At 48.5% G+C, this 18,640-nt stretch overlaps 1 protein-coding gene across 1 annotated transcript in view; it reads left to right on the top strand.

The window, feature by feature from the left end:
- Nucleotides 1–5,373: 5,373 nt before the first annotated feature.
- The window catches only part of TNFRSF21 (TNF receptor superfamily member 21), a 29,045-nt gene continuing 15,778 nt past the window's right edge, over nt 5,374–18,640 (top strand). The window contains exons 1-2 of the mRNA XM_018088774.2: nt 5,374–6,028; nt 7,742–8,239. Coding sequence (XP_017944263.1) covers nt 5,380–6,028; nt 7,742–8,239 — 1,147 coding nt within the window. The 5' untranslated portion in view covers nt 5,374–5,379. The remainder of the gene's footprint in view (nt 6,029–7,741; nt 8,240–18,640) is intronic.

The raw sequence follows: 18,640 nt of genomic DNA, 5'->3' as shown, positions 1-18,640 counted from the left end.
ATCCCCATGTTAGCGCAGGCGGAGGCATCCTCCATCCAGGGCTGTGCCGCATAGCCAGGGCTGAGCGGATCCTTGTTCTGCCCTCTGCCCCGCTCCTGGAGCTCGGCACTGGGCAGAGATCCATCCATCCATCCATCCATCCACCCATCCACCCATCCGTCCCAGCTGCTTTTCTTGCCACCCTTTGGCCAGGCAGCAAAGCTCCCCGTAGCGAATGGCAGGCAGCTGCCTCGACTTATCAGGGAAATGTTTTCCGGCAGCTTCATCTCCACATCTACCTTCCCAGGTAGGGCCCTTCCCAATCAGCGCTTTAGGGCTACATCCCGTCTATTTTGGGGAGAGATGGTAATTCGGTGTGTCAGGCAGACGCCGCAGCTGCTGCGGCTGAGTTGTGTAACCGAGGAGAGCACTTGCTCTTGAACTCAAGGTGGATCTGAGCAAGCTGGCGCTGGCTCGACAGGAATCCGAGTAAACAACAAATAATCTGAAGCTGGAAGGGCATTAGCTGGGAAACAGCCTCTGAAGGCAAAGGGTAACTTGGGGCAGCGGCGGAGCAGATAGGTCCGTGCGCGGTGCTGGCCGTGCGCTCCCGAGCGCCGGGTTCCCGCTGGGAGAAGCAAGTGCTCTCTGGAAGATGAGATGCTGATGAGGAGCTTGAGATATGCAGCTCCAGCTAGGATCCTGGAGGTCAGTTGGGAATGAAGGGTGTAGAGGGAAGGGGAAAAGGATGATGTAAAAGGTGTTGGGAAATAGAATTCTGGAGAATAAAGTGAGACTAAGAGCAAACACATGTATGTTACTTGTGTGTTCTCACACTTCTGTGTGTGTATGAGCAAATGAGCTGTAAGACAAAATTCCCATTTGCTTGTGAGCTGGCAGGATGCTTCCAGGGTTTTCATCCAGTATCTTCAACATTTTGGCCATCTCCCTTTGGCCCAACAAGGAGTTAATGTCTTCTCAGCCTGAGGGAAGTGTGTTCAAATCCATAGCTGGTGGGTCTTATACGGGTGCAGCAAACCCGAATCCTTCTGGCTGCTATTTTAGGAGCGGTAGCGGTTGCACAGGGCTGGTGTTGGCCATGGTTTCACTTGCTTGGCGGATTTTTTGGGCACCCACCAGCTGCTGCAAGGTGGTTTCCGCCATCTCCTGCATTGCCCTCACCTGGAACTTGCATGATGTCACCTTGCTTCAACTTGGGGCTTTTGGAAACCTGGGGGATTTCATCTGTTTGGAGCAAAACCATGGCTGGTGGGGATGCTGGCGAGCTTGGGTCTGTGCTGACTGCAGGGGTGGCTGCTAGGTTTTCCTTCATGGGGACCAGATGTTGCAGTGCTGCTGTTCTGGCTCACTCATCTGCCTGCGTTTCGCTCTTGACATCTAGTAAAGGAACTGCTGAGCAGTGAGTCCCGGACTCTGGTTTCACAAACCCCAAACCAGCTGAAATAGCTGGTTGTGTTGCAAGATGCAGAAACTTGCTTTTCTCTTCGATACTCTCCTCCCAGGCAACTTTTTTTTTGGTCTGAGTAACTCGATCCTTTTTACTGAGAGTGGGACAGGAGATGGGCTCCTCCTGTCTGCCAAGTTACCGTAAAACTTCCAGACCAGTTTATTTGTCTTTCTGGGGTTTTTGTATATTTATTTTTTTAATGTTGCAAGTGCTTTCCCGGTGCTGTCGGCAAAGGGTGCAGCTGATCTTCGGGAAGGGTGGCGGGCAGTGCAGCTCATCCCCAACCTGTGCCAAGGCATCACCATGGAGCCAGCTGCTGTTTCTACCAAATTCTGTTGGTTTTGCTTGGAAACCATTCCCAGAGTATCAGTCTAGCACTGTTGGTCCCTGCGCTCACTTACAGCTCTACTCCTGTTTTTCTCTACTGGGATCAAGTGCCCTGCGTTTAGCTGCCTTTTGTCTTTATTTTACTTTACTTTACTTTATTTTATTTTATTTTTACTTTAGTTTTAGGTTTATTGCTGTGTCCCCAAAGGACTGGTAGCAGGGTGCCACTGTACACAACATAAGGTTACAACAGTCTCGGTGTCACAGCATTTTAGGACACAAATTTCTGGACAGAAAGTTGATTCACCAGCTTTCTGCTGGTGCTTTGACTCACCAGGCAGGTTTGGGTCCTGAGTGAGATGTGTATTCATAGAATCATAAAATGGCTTGGGTGGGATGGGGCCTTAAAGATCATTTAGTTCCAACCTCCCTGCCATGGACACAAATGCCAACCACTAGACCAGGTTGCTCAGGTGTTCGCAGCAGCATTCTCTATGCAAGTGCCCAGGCAGCTTGTGGACCCCCAAAAGCTGTTTATTGTGCAGGTTGCCCATTGGGTTCCCCTGCAGCACACAGCTATTGAAAGAGGGTGATGGAGACACGGCACAGAGGTGACCACTGAGGTGGAGTCCTCAAGCTGGGTGGTGGTGAGGTGGAATGTGCCTATGCCAGCTGTGGGGTGCTGCTGCCTCAAGGGGTTGTTTGCAGCTGAACATGAAGGTCCCCTTGTTTGAGTGTTTCCCAGTGTGGGGAGGTGAGAATGGTAGTGCTCCTCAGCCCAATCTGATTTCCTCATACCGTAAAACCTTCACGTGTTCAAATAGGTGAAGGTGGCTGGGCAGTGCCTTTGCTCGTGCACTGCAGGATGTTGGTGCTGAGTTGGGGATGCTCTTTGAGATTGTGGCTGCCCTGTCCCACTTGACCCTTTTGGAAAGGGACTCCTGTCCCTTTTAACCCTTCGTTGTTAGAGCTGCTCCTGCGTCAGGCTCGGGGAGCATCGCTGAAACTGCTGAAACCAAATCTGCTGTGTAGTGTTGTCTTGCATCATAGTTTCTCCTGTGGTTTTTTTGTTACCCTATACACTTCCTTTGGTACCGGAGTAATGAAATGCAGCGGCTCAGCGGAGCTCGCTTTGTTACTTGGTTGCTTTTTTCACTGGCAAACTGGTGTTGTCAGCCAGAAAGACAACTGGTGTTGTCTTGTTCTGTGTGCTAGTGGGCAGCCGTGAGGGTGACAGAACAAACCAGCAGACACCCCTTTTTGCTGAAGATGTCCTTCTGCTCCTGGCCTTTGCTTGCAGAGATCCAAGGGGTGCGAAACCCAAGCGGCTGAATTATTTCAGGGACCAGAAATGCCAGTCTGAATAAATAGCGGATGCACGAAGCTGTTTAGCCTTCCCCCACTGGAACTTGCTGTTCTCCCTAAGCTTGGAAGTGCATGTGCAGCTGAAGATCTTGGGATGTTCAAAAATACCAGCACTGCACTGCTTTGCTTGAGATAAGGTTTAAAAAAAGCCCAACCCAAACCTGGTGCTCTTACAGGCTTTAGTTACCCGGATGAGTGATGGGAAGATGCTGGAGATGGGAAAAACAGGGAGAGCAGGAGGGAACCCATGGCACATGCTTGTAGCAGGGCTGTCTATGGTTTTCCCGAGGTCCGGCTTGATGCTGAGGGAGAAATCAGTGTCTGAGACAGCAGTACACAGCTCACCCCTGATAAGGTGGGAGAGCCACTGCCTATCCTGCCTCTCCCGACACCCTGTCCCGCTGGCACTGGAGGAGGGTGAGTAACACAGGTGACCCCCCACTCCACCTCGAGGAGAGGCTGGATTGCTAATTCAGGATGCGTCATGGAGATTACAGGGGAGGGTGGCAGGTTTCCTTAGAGCCAGCTAAGTGCTTTGTTAAATCATGTCTTAGGGGAGGGGAAAAATAAAATGCATCCTGTAAGCCTTTGCTGCCTGCCAGGGTAGCCCCACTTTTTAATTTGACGTGCTGTAATTAGTCTGGCCGCTGCAGGATCCTCGTCAGCTCCTGCGGGCTTGCCTGCTTCTGCCTGCTCTGTAATTGCTGCTTCAGGGGGAGAAAACTAACTAAATAAAAAAATAAAAATATGAAGTGTTTTGTACAAATCCCAAGCCGTAAATTATTTAGCAGGTGAAACAGGAATGTGCCGTGTGTTTCCAGGAAAAGAGAGACTGCACCAAAAAAATGATGCGGCGCGGCTTGCGGCTCTGCCGTGATGTGCCTTCTGCAGAGTCATGTTGTTGGGAGCCTTTTTTTATTTTTTTTTTCTTCTGAATATATTCTTGTTGGCTGATAGCCCAGAATAGGTAGCAGAGCGGGAGGCGAGGGATTGTATAACACAGCCAAGTGATTTATGTGCTTGGCTGTGCAGCTGAACAGCATTAGGGTCTCTGGTCTTTTTACCTTCAGTGTAGGAAAGCACCTTTGAAAATTCAAGGTAACTCTGACTTGTTCCCTCTAACCCTCTGAACTTATCCTGCAGCTGCTTGAAAATGTTTCCTATTGCTTTGCATGCTGTGTGAGGTTGTGTCAGCCTTTCTTTTGATATGCCTTTTGTTCTTGGTATCTCCGCTGCCATAACTAATGTTAAATCCATGGACCAGAGATATTCTGGGGGAAGCAGAGATCCTTCTTGGTAGATGGGGCTTCTCTTAGGGATGGAGCAGCATCAATGTGAAGGAATTAAGGGAATAAAGCTTTAGGATTGGAAGTCAGTAAAGATAAACAGATTTATAGCCATTGTATGGTGAAGTCCAGCTGTTTTTATTTCAGTGTCTAAACACTGGCATCCGTTTACCTGTGTCTGATGCAATGAGGAGCTGAGTTACAGCACAGCTGTAAAAATAGCACCAGGTTTTCTCTCCTCTTGCTAATGCAGCTGGTGAGTTTAGAGTGAGTTTAGAGTGAGTTCAGATGTGGTCGGAGGCTCAAAGCGGAACATCCCTTTTGGTCTCGACCAACCCAACGCTTGCACTGGGCCATAAAAACTTGTGGAAGGGCAGAGGGGCTGAGAAAAGGTTCAGAAACAGCTGCTAGCCTGGATTTTGTCCTGGTTTGCATTACTTAGAAAGGTAACTATTTGAACAAGTGCAGATTAACAAATAGAGGAGGAAAGTTTTACAGGTCAGAGCTTCCACCTGTGTGTGTGTTTTTTGTCTTCTTGGCGAGCGCCTGCCTTGTGCTGGAGCCTCTCAGCCTTGAAATGCAAAGCTGGTTTGAATTCTCCTGGGGTGCCCAGGTAGCACGTACTGCTGAAACTCAATTAGCAGTATTTACCACCCTGGCAGGGTTGCAGTGTAAATGATGCTTAGTCTCACTGAGAAGTGTGGTGTCAAGTTTAGGGAATTATAATTGTAACTGGCGATGTGTCGGGAGAGTGTGCTGCCACCTCCTCGGGTTCTATTCCACTCCAGCCTCACTGAGGTCCCTCCCCTGGGCGTAGTAACTTGTCCATGGTCCTGTGGCTCTGGGACATGCCTCTGGGACATCCCTTGTGAACCTACAAGGGGTCGCTGGCAGAGAGGGCTCCGGTTGCATGCTGTTGTTGACTGATACCTCCTGTTTGTTTTCCAGCTGCTCATGCTCCTTGGCATCGCTGATGGTCAGTCGAAGCTGACCTCTGAGCAGAATGCCATCAGCCTCTCCCCTGGCAAGTACCGCCACCTCGACCGTGCCACCAACGAAGAGCTGACCTGTGACAAATGTCCCGCAGGAACCTACGTGTCTAAGCACTGCACGAAGAGTACCTTAAGAGAGTGCAGCCCTTGTCCAGATGGGACCTTCACCAAGCATGAGAACGGCATAGAGCGGTGCCACCCTTGTAGGAAACCCTGTGAACTGCCAATGATTGAGAAAACTCATTGTACTGCCTTGACTGACCGCGAGTGCACTTGCCTGTCTGGTACGTTTCAGACGAACGATACCTGCGTCCCTTACACGGTGTGCCCGGTCGGCTGGGGCGTCCGCAAGAAAGGAACCGACACGGAAGACGTGAGGTGCAAGCCGTGCCCTCGTGGTACCTTTTCTGATGTGCCTTCTAGTGTGATGAAGTGCAAACCATACACTGACTGCTTTGGGAAAAACATGGTGGTCATCAAGCCAGGGACGAAGGAGAGCGACAACGTTTGTGGTTCTCCGGCGTCTCTTCCGAACATGTCTTTGACTTCATCGAGCACCGAAGCGGGTGAGCAGCCCTATGAAGTTCCACCAACCGCTGATCTTCCCAAAGGTAACGTCCACCACGTAAACACAGATGTGGGTTTGGTTGTGGGATTGTGTTCCTGCCTTGGTCAGGGTTGGTTTTAGGCTGTTAAAAACCAACCTGGTCTAAAGCCAGGGTGGTGCTTTTGCTTCTTGGCCAGAAGGCAGCTGCAGAGTATATTGGGTTGCCCTCACTTGTATTAAACCGCATTTAATTACATTTTCAGTGAGACTGCAGTCATGGTCAGACTGCTGGCTGTCCTGCTGTTTGGGCTGAAAGGACATCACGTTCCCCAGCCTCTTTCCCCATCTCTGTGATGCGCTGGCACAAGTCTTTTGTGCAGTTGTGGTGAACCCGAGTTGGGATGCAGCAGGAAAGCCCCTGCTGCAGGGAGACTGCAGCAGGGAGACGACTCTTCTGATGGGTTCATTGCTTTCATGCCTGTGCTTTCCTTGCTGTGTTTCACTCTGTACTCTGCCAGAGTACAGTTGAATGGGAATCATTGCTGAAACAGCCCTGCAGGAGCCTGGGCTGTCCTGTAACTTTACTTTCTTCAATTTCTAAGATTTCCACAAGTTACCAACAGTGGGGAGAACTAGGTGGAGTTCCCCATTCTCTTGCTTAATTGGGAGTGGTTCATCATCACAGTCTTTATAATGATGCTTTAGCTGTGGCTGGTTTTGGGGCTGCTGCTGTAGGACCCCACTCAAGGTGGTACTCTGCACTCCCTGGGAAGCAGCTTCCCTACAGTGTCTCATATTAAGCATTTTAGTTAAAAAGTGCAACTTTTGATAACCTTAACACATGAGCTGGTAAATATAATTGCAAGGAAGTGTTGACATTGGTAGGCTTCCAATGCTTCACCTTTGTTAGGTCTCAAAGTTTACTCTGACATTGTTTTATCATTGGGAGAGGACAGTGTTTCCTGAACTTTGAAATCAACTGCAGACAATTACGTAAAAGTTAAAGGGTTTTCCCTGTTTGTGTCCTGGTCACAGTGTTTTGGGTAATCAAGTCAGGGGCAAAACCAGGTTACAGATGGTTAGACCCACTCTCTGCGTCAGCTGGGATCAGACACGATGTTCAACAGATGAGTTTCCAAAATACACTGCAGTTTTTGCCACAACAACCCTTCTTCCTCTTCTCGCCAGGCTTTGGTGGTGCAACTGGGTGGGACCTGAGAGCTGTTGGTTGATAAGGAAACTCAATAAAGATGGAAGGTAGCTCTTAGGGGGAAGTTTGGTTGCTTCAGAAACCTATTTTGTAGTTGAGGCATCTGCAACTGCTTGCAGTGCTGATAAAAAGGTTGTGCATCCTTAACGAAATCCAGTGGAGAGATACTAAGCCTGCAAATTGTTATGTATTTTTGTACTTTTAGCCCCAATATGAAATTTCACAACTGAACTAAAACTAATTTTTGTAAACTTAAGAAAGAAAAATCAACTTGCTCAAAGTTGGGAGTTTTCTGAGAAATGCTGAATATGGGACAAACACAGATTAACAATATGCCTATAATAACTCATTTTCTTTAATAAGCTGCCACTAGCCTTAACCACCAGTTTTACCTCGAAACTCCCTCTGTAACTGTACCCATCTGTTCCCAGAGACAAAACCTCAACTTCACCTCTACTCCTTCTCGCTGCCTGGCGTTGGGTTTCTGCCTGCTGGCCAAGCAGGGTCTTAGACCTGCCATATCACATCTCCGGTGCTGTGACACTGAACTCTCCTCTCCTTTCGCAGGTCTGAACTCTTCAGTTCCCGATTTTGTCCCCTCTCCAGCGCCGCGCGCGTCCAGCAGCATGGTGGAGCCGGCACGCTACGACAACGAGACCTCGGCCAACGGGACGGACGGTGCTGGCAGGACCCTCATGGGCTCTGGCACCACCAGCCAGGCACAGAGCTACCGGCACAAGCAGACCAGCCAAGCGCTGGAGAAGCAGCCGTCGCTGGAGATGATGGGAGGCGAGAAGTCCAGCGTCCCATACAGGCCCCCCCGGCGAGGTTCGCAGAACGTCCACCAGCACTTCGACATCAACGAACACTTGCCGTGGATGATCGTCCTCTTCCTGCTGCTGGTCCTGGTGGTGATCGTCGTCTGCAGCGTCAGGAAGAGCTCAAGGACTCTGAAGAAAGGGCCCAGGCAAGATCCCAGTGCCATTGTGGAAAAAGCTATTATGAAAAAGTCCACCACCCCCACGCAGAACAGGGAGAAGTGGATCTATTACTGCAACGGGCACGGTGAGCAGTAGTGACTGGGCTTTGGAGGGGCTGCCCCCCACATCCAGTGATGGCTTCTCTAACTTTCTGGGTCTTGTAGTGAGGACAAAGCTCATACAGTGGTTCCTCAGATGTTTCTTCATCCTTGGCTTCTCCTTCTTCCAGTTCCCATGGCGTGTCCCTGCTCTTGGAGGAAGGGTTAATGGAGGGAATGTCACCTGCTCGCTCCACCTCCTCTCCTTCTTCCCACCCATCCTTGGTAGAAGGCTCTTGAGTGAAGGCACTTTTTCTTTTTCCTGTCCACTTTTCTTATGTGTTACACTGTCCTTATTTTCTCGGTGACTCAGGGTCTGGTTATCTTTCATGTTGTCCTTTTACCCTCACCCCATCAGTTTCTGGGAGGCTGAGTCATCCCCCGCCTCTTGGCAGCACTTCAGTTTCAGGTTCTTAGCCCTAAATCCCAGCTGCTGGCTTGTGTCCCCAGCCCTTTGCCTGTGCTGGAGCCAGGAAGGTTGTCCTTAAAGGCCATGTCGTGGACGTGTACAGCTCCACGAGTGTCATCAGGTCTGCCTGGGCACTCTTTTCAGTAGTGTTTTCTGTTCATTTAGTGGATGATTTGCTGTCAGCTTTCTGATGAGACTTTAAAGATGACATGTTGTGATCGTTAAATTGGAATCAGTAATAAATTAATGGTGGCATGACTGTGAGCACTGAGCAAGGCGCGTGGTTCTTCCTCTGCAGAGCTACAATGGCAATTTTGACCCCTCCTTATCCTGTGCAGACAGCACTGACAAGTCCTTACTCTGAGCTGACGTTGCTCAACCTTAAACATCCGTTCACAGTTAACCTTTAGAAAAGCACATTTAACAAGGGGGGGGCAAACAAAGAATGGATTGAACAAAGATTGTAAGGTTTAAGAGAGATCAGTCCTTGATGAAAGTCATCCTTGAGTGCTCAAGTACAAAGCAAAGAAGGTTTTGAATAGGGCGTCTTTGGTCATGTACTCTCTTCACCTTCCTGCCGATTAACAGACCTACACTTTGTTTGCCTTCATTAATGCATGTATAGAACCAGTAAGGTCTTGTTGGAATTAGTTTTCTGCCTTCTTTTGTATTTGTGTTGCTTATCAGTTTCCTTTTAAGTCTTTCGAGTTCTTGGGCTGCTTTTTTCCGTTTGTGATAACTTTTTCCCATAACCCCTGCACTCCATTGTCCCTAAAATCTGTGGTACCTGAAGCATGGTCCTTGAGGCTGTGGTGAATGATCTGCAATGGAGTTGCAGAGCTTCATTAGACATCCTTATTTGTGGGTGCTAGCAGAAATACCATGTGTCTTTGGCCATGATTCATTGGCCAAAAGCACGTGGTTATTACTAAACTGTAGTAACTCTTTCCCCCAAGACCTTAATTACCAGTTGGTTGAATTTCTGACACTTTCCTGTTTTCTGAAGCATCTCGGAGCAGGGTCTGAGTTCGTACAGGACAGGGATTGATTGAGAGCAGGGAGCAGACCAAGTTGGATGGATGCAGGGGATGCAGTTCTAGATTCTAACCTGATGTTTCAGACCCTGTGCTGCAGGTGGTCCTTCTGGAAACCTACATACTGAGCTGCCTTTGTGGGCACTGCTGTGTGTTTGGTCTCTAAGCATGATTCACATTTAAGAAACCATACAAATAAGAGAAGGTTTATGTGGTGAGCAATGAGACTGTATTTAGGTATAACCCTAAATATTTAGGTTGTAACCTCACTATCCAGATCTTGTCATCCTTTGGAGGACAGCATCATTCATGGGTCATCCTGTGCTTCCCAGGATGAGTTGTTCCAGTCTTCTCTGTCATCCGTTAACAGCTGAATTCAGCTAGTGCATCAATTTTGCAGGATTTCCAGATTGAGAAATAATCTGGATGTAATAGCAAAACCAATCTTAGGTGATAAACCAGCCTGGATGGAGTCTGGAGGTGAATAACCCCGTTACTCCCAGTCATTCATGCAGTAGTCACGCTGGTTCCCCCTTGGCACGGCTGGCTTCGTGACTTCCTCCTGCCCAACGTCCTCAGTTGAACTTGTGCAATCAAGGCAGACAGATGAGTGCAAAACAATTAATGCTTTGTCTTGCTTTTAGTGCAAACTAAATACTGTTACATTAGCTGGAAGGGCCTTGCTCATTAGTTCTTGCTAGGTGGTGGTGCTCTGTCATGTCAGATATGGAAATTATTCTCATTATTCTCCTCTGCGGCAGTGTATAAATCCCTCTTTGCTTTTCCAGTTGGAACGTCTGGCTCTTAAGGCTGTTTACTTGAAAGGAGAGGTGTAGTGCCATAAAGGAATTGACCTTTCGTTTAATAACTGGCTGTACAGCTGAGATGAACTGCAGAGCTGCCGTGTCATGGCTTAGCTTTCTGCTGCTCCAGCAGTGTTTGTACCAAATCATGCTTCATCCTGAAGCAGCATTTCAGACAGGGGTGAGTACAGCCAGGGCTAAACTTCAGGCTGTTGCAGAGAGGATATCTTTCCCCTTCTGTGCTGCTGTGTAGATCCCTCTATGGTAGGAGCCAGAGCAAAGCCTCCTTAGATGTGAGGACCACAGCTGCTCCCCAGGTGCCAGCCTGGTTTGTGGTTGTAATAGGGGTGTGGAGAGCAAGCAATTAGGTTTTAAATTATGTTCTGTGACTGGGGGTGAAGCCTCTGGGCTGGGTGCTGGCAGTGCACCCACATCCCTATGACCTCCCCACCTGTAAGTTGGCAGCATACCAGCGAGGGGTTGTGGTGTTTATTGCCTGTTTACATAGCTGTTGCAAACAGTCTCCCCCAACTTTTTCCTAGTTTACTGCCTCCTCCCTCCTAATCTTTTCAGTAAACATCTTTAACCTTTAAAAGGAAAGTCCGGGTCTGACGTAGGCTCTGGAGCCTCTCCTGGAGGAGCTGTGCTTGGGCACCTGCCCTCACACCGGCAACCCCCCGAACCTCCTGTGGCACCAGGAGGGCATCCAAGGCCTTGCCTGTTTGGAGGATTTTATTACTGGTTGCTTCAAGGCCATGGGTGCTGGGTAAAGCACAGTCAGGGTGGCAGAAGCACTGCTCTGTGCTGGAGCAAAGACATCTCACTGTGCTTGGGCTCCTTACCAAAAGAGGAGGATTTCAGGGTGGAAGTAGGGGCTGAAGCTCTTCCCCAGTTGCTGAAGGCACTTGATTCCTGAATTGTTTAAATAATTGAGATAGGTTTGCTATCCTGGTCAGCAGTTGTTGTCACTGGGTGTTTCACTTGACCTCATCTCCCCGTGAGCTGGTATCTGTGCCCCATCCTCTTTCTGGCATAATACATGCCTTAAATAACAGCCCAAACATAAAAATAGAAGTAGCTTGGGAGGCTGGTGTTAAAACTAGACACATGTCTTTAACATGGATATGTTCCAGCCAAGGCAGCAAATGCCAATGATTCTCACTGGATTAAATGGTTCAGAGGTCTGGGAAGAGCTTGCAATGACTAGTGGCCTGAGTTAGCAGCCAGCCTACCTCCACATCTGTCCTTGTGTCCACCCACACAACAGGGGCTCTTCCCAGAGCCCTGACGTCTTGTCTATAGGGAATTGAGAAGGTAAAGCAATGCCAGCAGTGCAGCTGTGGTTGGAGAAGCTGGACCTCTTCCTGCTTCAGTTGTCTCTTACTTTGCAGCCCTGCCAATGGGAATCCAAAGGAGAAAAACAGTTTGCCAGAGATTTCCCAAGAAATTATCCACTTGGTGCCTGAGTGATGTGGGTACTGGGCTGATAGGGCTCTGTGGTTTAACCTTGTAGGACTTCTTTCTTTTAGAAGATCAAGAACAGCCTACACACAGGACTTTCTTGTAAACAATCCCTTTATTTTAGCAAATACCCATTTCCTTTCTTCAGATATTTTCAGAGGCAAGGAATTGAGCTAGGCAGAAACCATTCAATAAAAACTGAGAATTGAAGCCTGTCTCTCAAATGTCATGGCAATGCCAAATTTGCCATCACTCTATGCCAAACATGAAGATGGCCTTGAATTCTTCTTGCAGAATTTGCTGATAGCGCTGCCTTTGACATTCACACATTTAGTAGCAGGCGGATGAAACACAAAGGCTGTAAAATGTTAGAGTAAAACCTGTGTATAGAAGCAGCTGCCTGAATTGATATGCCAAGAGGCAAGAAGAAAGTTTGGTGATTTTTGTTTTTTTGGAGTCAAAAGACCAAAGAAACAGATCTTGGCAGCACTGGCCTGGCATGAGATGCCACTTCCCTTTTATTTTTCTTCAAGTCTTGTAATTGCACATTATTGCAGTGGGTGGTGAGAGCAAGGCCAGGAAGCCTCTGGTTAAATAATCAGAGAAATTAAGTGTTCTGCAAAAGCTGTTTGAAGCTCTGATGGAGCTGAGGCTTGACTGCAGGTAGAAGTTCTGTGCTGATAATGGCTCAAGATCAAAGTGGGGAGTTGAGGAACAGTCCTTGGCTTGCATATTGGTTGCTGAGGGACCAGGGCTAGGCTTGAGCTTGGTCTGCTCCCAAGGAAGACATTGAGGATGTTAAAGAGAGACCACACCCTTAGTGTGAGCCACTTAGTGTAATGATTTTGTTTGGTAGGGGTCGTTTACCCTGTCATCAGCTCTGAACAGGTCCCATCTTGGTGGCAGGGGCTGCTGTGGAAACACACCCCTGGAGACTATCTCTTCCATCTGCAGAGCACTGGGAGGAGTGATGGGGATAAAAGCTTCACCAGCCTCAAACTGTGGTGGCCTCGAGCTTTTGTGCCCAGACCACAGGTAAGGCAGAGATGGATGGCCACAGCATCTCAGGAGGGCAGGTGTGCCCAGTGCTGCTGACATAATTGGGTAATTGAGGTTACGCCTGGAGAGGAGCAGCCCTGGGCTTGTGTGCAAACCCTGATATGACTCTGGCAGGCAGAGCATGAGCTGAGGGATTAATGTCTGTCTACCTGCCAAAACGGAGAGGCAGAAGGTGGTGTGTTTTGTTGTTGTTTTCCAAAGCAGTCTCTCCTCTGGCATCTGCAGCTTGATGATCTGCAGATGACTCCTGGTCCTCTGATGACAGCCTGTCCGCTTCCGCAGAGTGAGACCCAGGCAGAAAGGGAGCTGGTTAAATTGGAAGAGGCGGGTATGTGCCGGGCACCACAACAAATATGGATGCTTAAAACAGGACTGATTCCTCACTGGAGCTTGTTCTGCTGCATTTTGTGCTATGTTTGCTCCAACATGGGCACAATGCTCTGCTTTGGGTGGGGTGAAGCAAGTCTGCATCTGCAGCACGAACCTCTGCCATAGGAGCGTTGGGCTGACATCTGATGAGATCAGAACACCATCTTCCATGAACTGCCCAAATTAAAACATTGTTCAGGTTTGCCCAAAAATCATCTTTGTCCTTTTGGGAAGCTCTGTGTTTTCCAGAGGGCATATGCAAGAGCTGACCAGGACTTCTTGGTGAAAGGGAGCCTTGGAAAATGCAAACGTGAGAGGCTGCTGTTCTGCTTAGAGAGGAGGAAACCTAATAATGTACAGGTTTATCATCTCTTGGTCCTCGACCTTACTGCATTAGCACCAAAGACTGGTGCTTGATCACTTTTAATGTGTGTTACTACACGAGCCATCTATCCACAGCATGAGCAGGTCTGTGTGAAGTTGGAACATTTGCTCCCAAGTCTGCTTCAAAATAGAAAAGAAAAAACCAAATTACCCCATGGCCAAAATTCCTGGGTGGCCCCTGTATTAATTTAATGAGGGATTGGGATTTGTGCCTGCCCATTAAGGTGTAGGGCCGAGTGTCAGAAGCAGGGCAGCTCTGCAGGAGAGGAGGATTGTCCTTGGAGAAAAACAGTCCAAGCCCAGTGTGCTTTTTTTGCCAAAAACCCGACACTAGTTTCTGCGCCGGGAGGGCTGTGATTTCACACTTCAGTAAGGCTCTCACACATCACTCCTCGAATAACAAGGCAGATTTTTTTTTTAACTTGCTCTCTAAGACTGGGGGGGAAAAAAAATGCAGGAGGTGAATTTAATCCTTGGGTTGGCATCTGTGGGTGTCTGGATATTTATAAGGCTCTGGCCACGGTAGTGTGCGTGCTCAGGGTTACCAGCTGTCCCAGAGGGTTATAATGAAGATTAACTCTGTGAAAGCTGTTTAAAATTTAATAATTACATAAAATACTTATGCTGGCCATTCCCATGCAAACTGAAGGAAGAGCAAGTCCACTCTGCAGGTCCCCATTTTAGCATCCCATGGTAGTGGGCAGGAGCTTGCGTGGGTCCTGGGAGGGTTGGACCAAGGTGCTGTTACAGAGATGACTTCCACTTAACATGTGTTGCGAAGGAAAGTCTTGTCTCTTGCTGACCTTCAAGTTCCCAGGTCAGAAACATGTTCCTAACTGCATGTGATTGATCGCAGACCTTTCTCCACTGCTTGGTTTGGTTATTTTCCATAGAGCATGTGGGAAGTGTTGTTAAAGAGTCCTTTCCTGCCTTGCAAGATTTTTGGTTTTGTCTTTAAAAAAAAGAACAAAACAAACAACAAAACAAGTCCAAACATAAGGATTTAGTGGTTTGTTGCCCTAACAGCACTTGCTGAGGATGTGAATCACTGGGTCCTGGGAGGATAGCAGCACTGTCCTCCCTGGTTGCGAAAACTACCAGATCGTTAACAAGTCTTTGTGAGTGTGTTCTTTCTTCCTGTCTGACAAAGGCTCTTGTTGGAATCATGGAAATGTTTAGGTTGGAAGGGACCTTAAAGATCATATAGTTTCAACACCCCTGCCATGGGCAGGGACACCTTCCACTAGACCAGGTTGCTCAGAGCCCCGTTCAGCCTGACCTTGAACACTTCCAGGGATGGGGCAGCCACAGCTTTTCTGGGCAGTCTGTGCCAGTGAATTTCTTCCTAATATCTAATCTAAACCTGCTCTCTGTCAGTTTAAAGCCATTCTGTCTTGTCGTATCACTCCACGCCCTCGTCAGAAGTCCCTTTGCAGCTCTGTTGTAGCCCCTTTAGGTACTGGAAGGTCCTGTAAAGTCACCCTGGAGCTTTCTATTCTCTGAGCTAAACAACCCCAACTCTCTCCTACTGTCTTCTTAGGGGAACTGCTCCAGCTCTCAGACCATTTTTGTGGCCACCTCTGGATGTGATGTAACAACTCCACATCCTTCTTATGCTGGGGACCCTAGGGCTGGATGGTGGGGTCTCATGAGTGTGGAATAGAGGGAGAAAATCACGTCTCTCAACCTGCTTGTCATGCTGCTTCTTATGAAACCCAGAACATGGTTGACTTTCTGGTGGGCAAGCGCACATTGCCAGCTCATGGTCAATTTTTCATCCATCAACACCCCTTGGCAGGGCTGCTCTCAATCCCTTCCTCCCCCAGCCTGGGCCGATACTGGCAATTGCTCTGACCCAGGTGCAGGACTTTTCCACATCTTCCAGACCTCATTTAGGACCTGAAATATATTTGGAGGGCAGGGGGAGGAGTTTGAGTTTCCAGTAATGTCCCTTTTTGGCAGCAGTGAATTGGTGAAATTTTTGTATTTTGGAAAGGTATTTGTGCCGGGAATTTGGGATTTCTAAGTCCTGGTTTGGCTGAGCTGTGATATCTTGTCAGCTGGAGTGTGGATGTGCCGCATCCTGGCTCGCTTGTACATGCAGGCTCTCAGTGTGTGCTCAGAGGTAAAAATAGGCTGCTCTGGCTGTGTTTCGCATGAGTCAGGAGGATATTTGGGGGAGGGAGGTGGGCTGAGCTCAGGAGCAGAGCTGGATTTGCAGTGATTCGGAGCTTTTATCCGAATGTAGGGGAGGGTTGGGCTGCATCACCGAGGTTTTTCTGTCTGACTTGTGTGTGCCCTTGGGCTGTGCACTCTGTCTGTGATGCCTCATCCAGACAGCCTGTCACAGTCAGGATTTGTCACTGCATGTGGTGCACAGACTAATACTGCCCATCTCTGGAATACCTGTGTCAATATGTAGGTGGTGGAAGCTCCAGGTGCTCCGGCTCAGATTTCTACTGGGATGGTAGGGGTCAGTTCCCCCCAGATGTTGTGGGTGAACTGGTGGGACCTGTCCCTCATGATGAAAGGCTGGAGCATGGAGCCTCCTGAAATCCAGCCTTCCTGAAACTTCATGAAGCTGTCTCTGGAACCGTGGGCAGATGAGCTGCTCACTCGATGAGACTGTGTGTGCCATGGGTCCTGGACAATCTCCTGAGCTTTCCTTTCTAGCTGTATAAGACCCCTTATAAGACTTGAACTGATGTTGAGTTAAATGTTTTCTCTGTGCTGTGTCCCTTCATCCTTCATTATTAATGGGATGAGAGAACACATGGCTTGGGAGGGCTCTGAGTATGAGATTTCTCCTCGAAGGTGGCATTTTCTTAAGGAGCACTCTTCTGAAAAACACCAGTTATATTTGGCTTGAGTTCTGAAAATGAAAACAATGGTGTCTTTTTGTTCACGAGAGGAAGGAACTGCAGCTCCTCTGTGGCCAAGCTGTGGTTAGACCTCACTGTATCTGCTGCCAGGTGCTGGGGTGTAGCCTTGGCGGGGTGGCTCTTCCGCTGCTCTTGAGTTTGCTTAAAGATGTGAAAAAATAATGGCAGAGAAGAGGAATGGCCCCTTGCAGGTACTGTACGTCAGCGTGCCAGCACTGCCGGTCACGGCCCTGCGCCACACTGGCTTCTTGCCCTGCTGGAGGCCAAATGATGCTGAAGAATTGGATCTGTGTCCAAGCTGTAAATAGCAGGATTACGGGAGACCAGTGAGGCTTGTCCAGAACAAGCCTTTAAAGCCCAGCCAAGTCTTATGTGCGTGTTTGATGACCACCTTGGTGACGTGGAAGGAGTCTGACTGCTCTGACTACATCAAAGTGTGCTGCAGTGAGGCAGGACACATCTGAAGGAGCTGGAAATGGGTGGGAAAAATCTTGAACTAGATTCAAAATAAGCAAATGGAAGTCACTTAAGTAAACTGAAATGGTGTTTATGGGGAAGAGAAGGCAGAGGTGAGCAGTGTCCAGAGACAGGCAGTGGAGCTGGTGAAGGGGCTGGAGTGCAAGTCTGATGAGGAGCAGCTGAGGGAGCTGGAGGTGTTTAGCCTGAAGAAAAGGAGGCTCAGGAGGGACTTTATTACTCTCTATGACTACCTGAAAGGAGGTTGTAGAGAGGTGGGGGTCAATCTCTCTGCACTGCCTCTTCAGAAAGGTCCTCCCTTCAGCTCAGTGTCTTTGCAGATGAGCTGGATGTGTGTTCAGCAGTGCTCTTTTCCATTTCCAGTTTTGTCTCCATTTCTCCCAGTGTGCCCTGGCTGTAGATGGGCCTGGTTGTGCCCACGTTACCATGTGTGTGCATCCACCCGTGGGCTTTACACTTGCCTATGCACATGTTGGCTTTGTCCTGGCTGGAAGTGGAGCTGATCATTGCTCTGGGGTTATCACTACCTTAAAATAGTAGGTGGCTACAGGGAGTAGCCCATCACAGCATTTAGAGACTTGCAATGTTAAGGTAATGGCAATTGAAATGCCACCTGCCCAGGTACCTAAGACACACGTGAATGTCCTGGATCCTTCAGATTGTTGCCTGCTCTGGACTGGCCATGGAAAACACAGCTCAGCTGGATTCAGATGTGGGAGTTCATTTGTGTTTCCATTGTCTGAGGCAACCAAAGCTGAGTCATCAATGGTGATGGTTCCTGATGGTGATAATGTGGTGGTGGTGTCTCCTGCATTTGCAGCAGGATGGTGACAGCTCTCCCAGGCTGTCCTTACAGCCTGTGATAAAGAAGGAAGACAACTCAGGCTGTTGCAAGCTCAGACCAGCTTTAGCTTTAGCATCAACGTGGCTGTGACCAGCCTTGTGTGGGAAGTGTGAAATGAGTGGGTTAAAGCACCATCTCTGCTGAGCTTGGCCATTTTACTTGGGATTGCTGGGGTCTGGAGGGCTTTGAGCATCATCTCCATCCTCAGGGTGCAGATGAGTGTGCTTGGAGAAGGTTCTCATGGTTTAGGTACTGGGGAGGACCTAGGACCTAAGATGGAGCTGGGATTTTTGCTCCATGCACTTTGGGAGGCACCTTCCCATCATGATAGGATGCTCTGGCACTATTAGTGCTCTGCATTGTTAACTCATAGGACTTCTGGAAATATGGAAATAGTAGGATGGTAAGCTTATTACATGCATTACCATTTTATTTTTGTTGGAGCAGTAATACTTGGCAGCATGCAGCCACAACTTGTCATGTAATGGTTTTAATCTTATTTTTCAAGAACAGAGGGAGCAGTGTTTTTCTTACTGACTGGAGCCAAATCTGTGCTCATGTCTGTGTCTCTTCCATATCTCTCTGGGGTTTTGTTTGCACAATATTGTAGTGGATGTAGCGAACATATGGGGCTTAAATTTATTTAATAGTCGCAAGAAAATGAGT

The sequence above is a fragment of the Manacus vitellinus genome, unplaced genomic scaffold (assembly GCF_001715985.3).
Source record: "Manacus vitellinus isolate BGI_N305 unplaced genomic scaffold, ASM171598v3 scaffold_11_pilon, whole genome shotgun sequence".
Lineage (NCBI taxonomy): Eukaryota > Metazoa > Chordata > Aves > Passeriformes > Pipridae > Manacus > Manacus vitellinus.
Note: the sequence above shows the minus strand (reverse complement) of the source record. Positions and strands in the feature narration are given on the sequence as shown.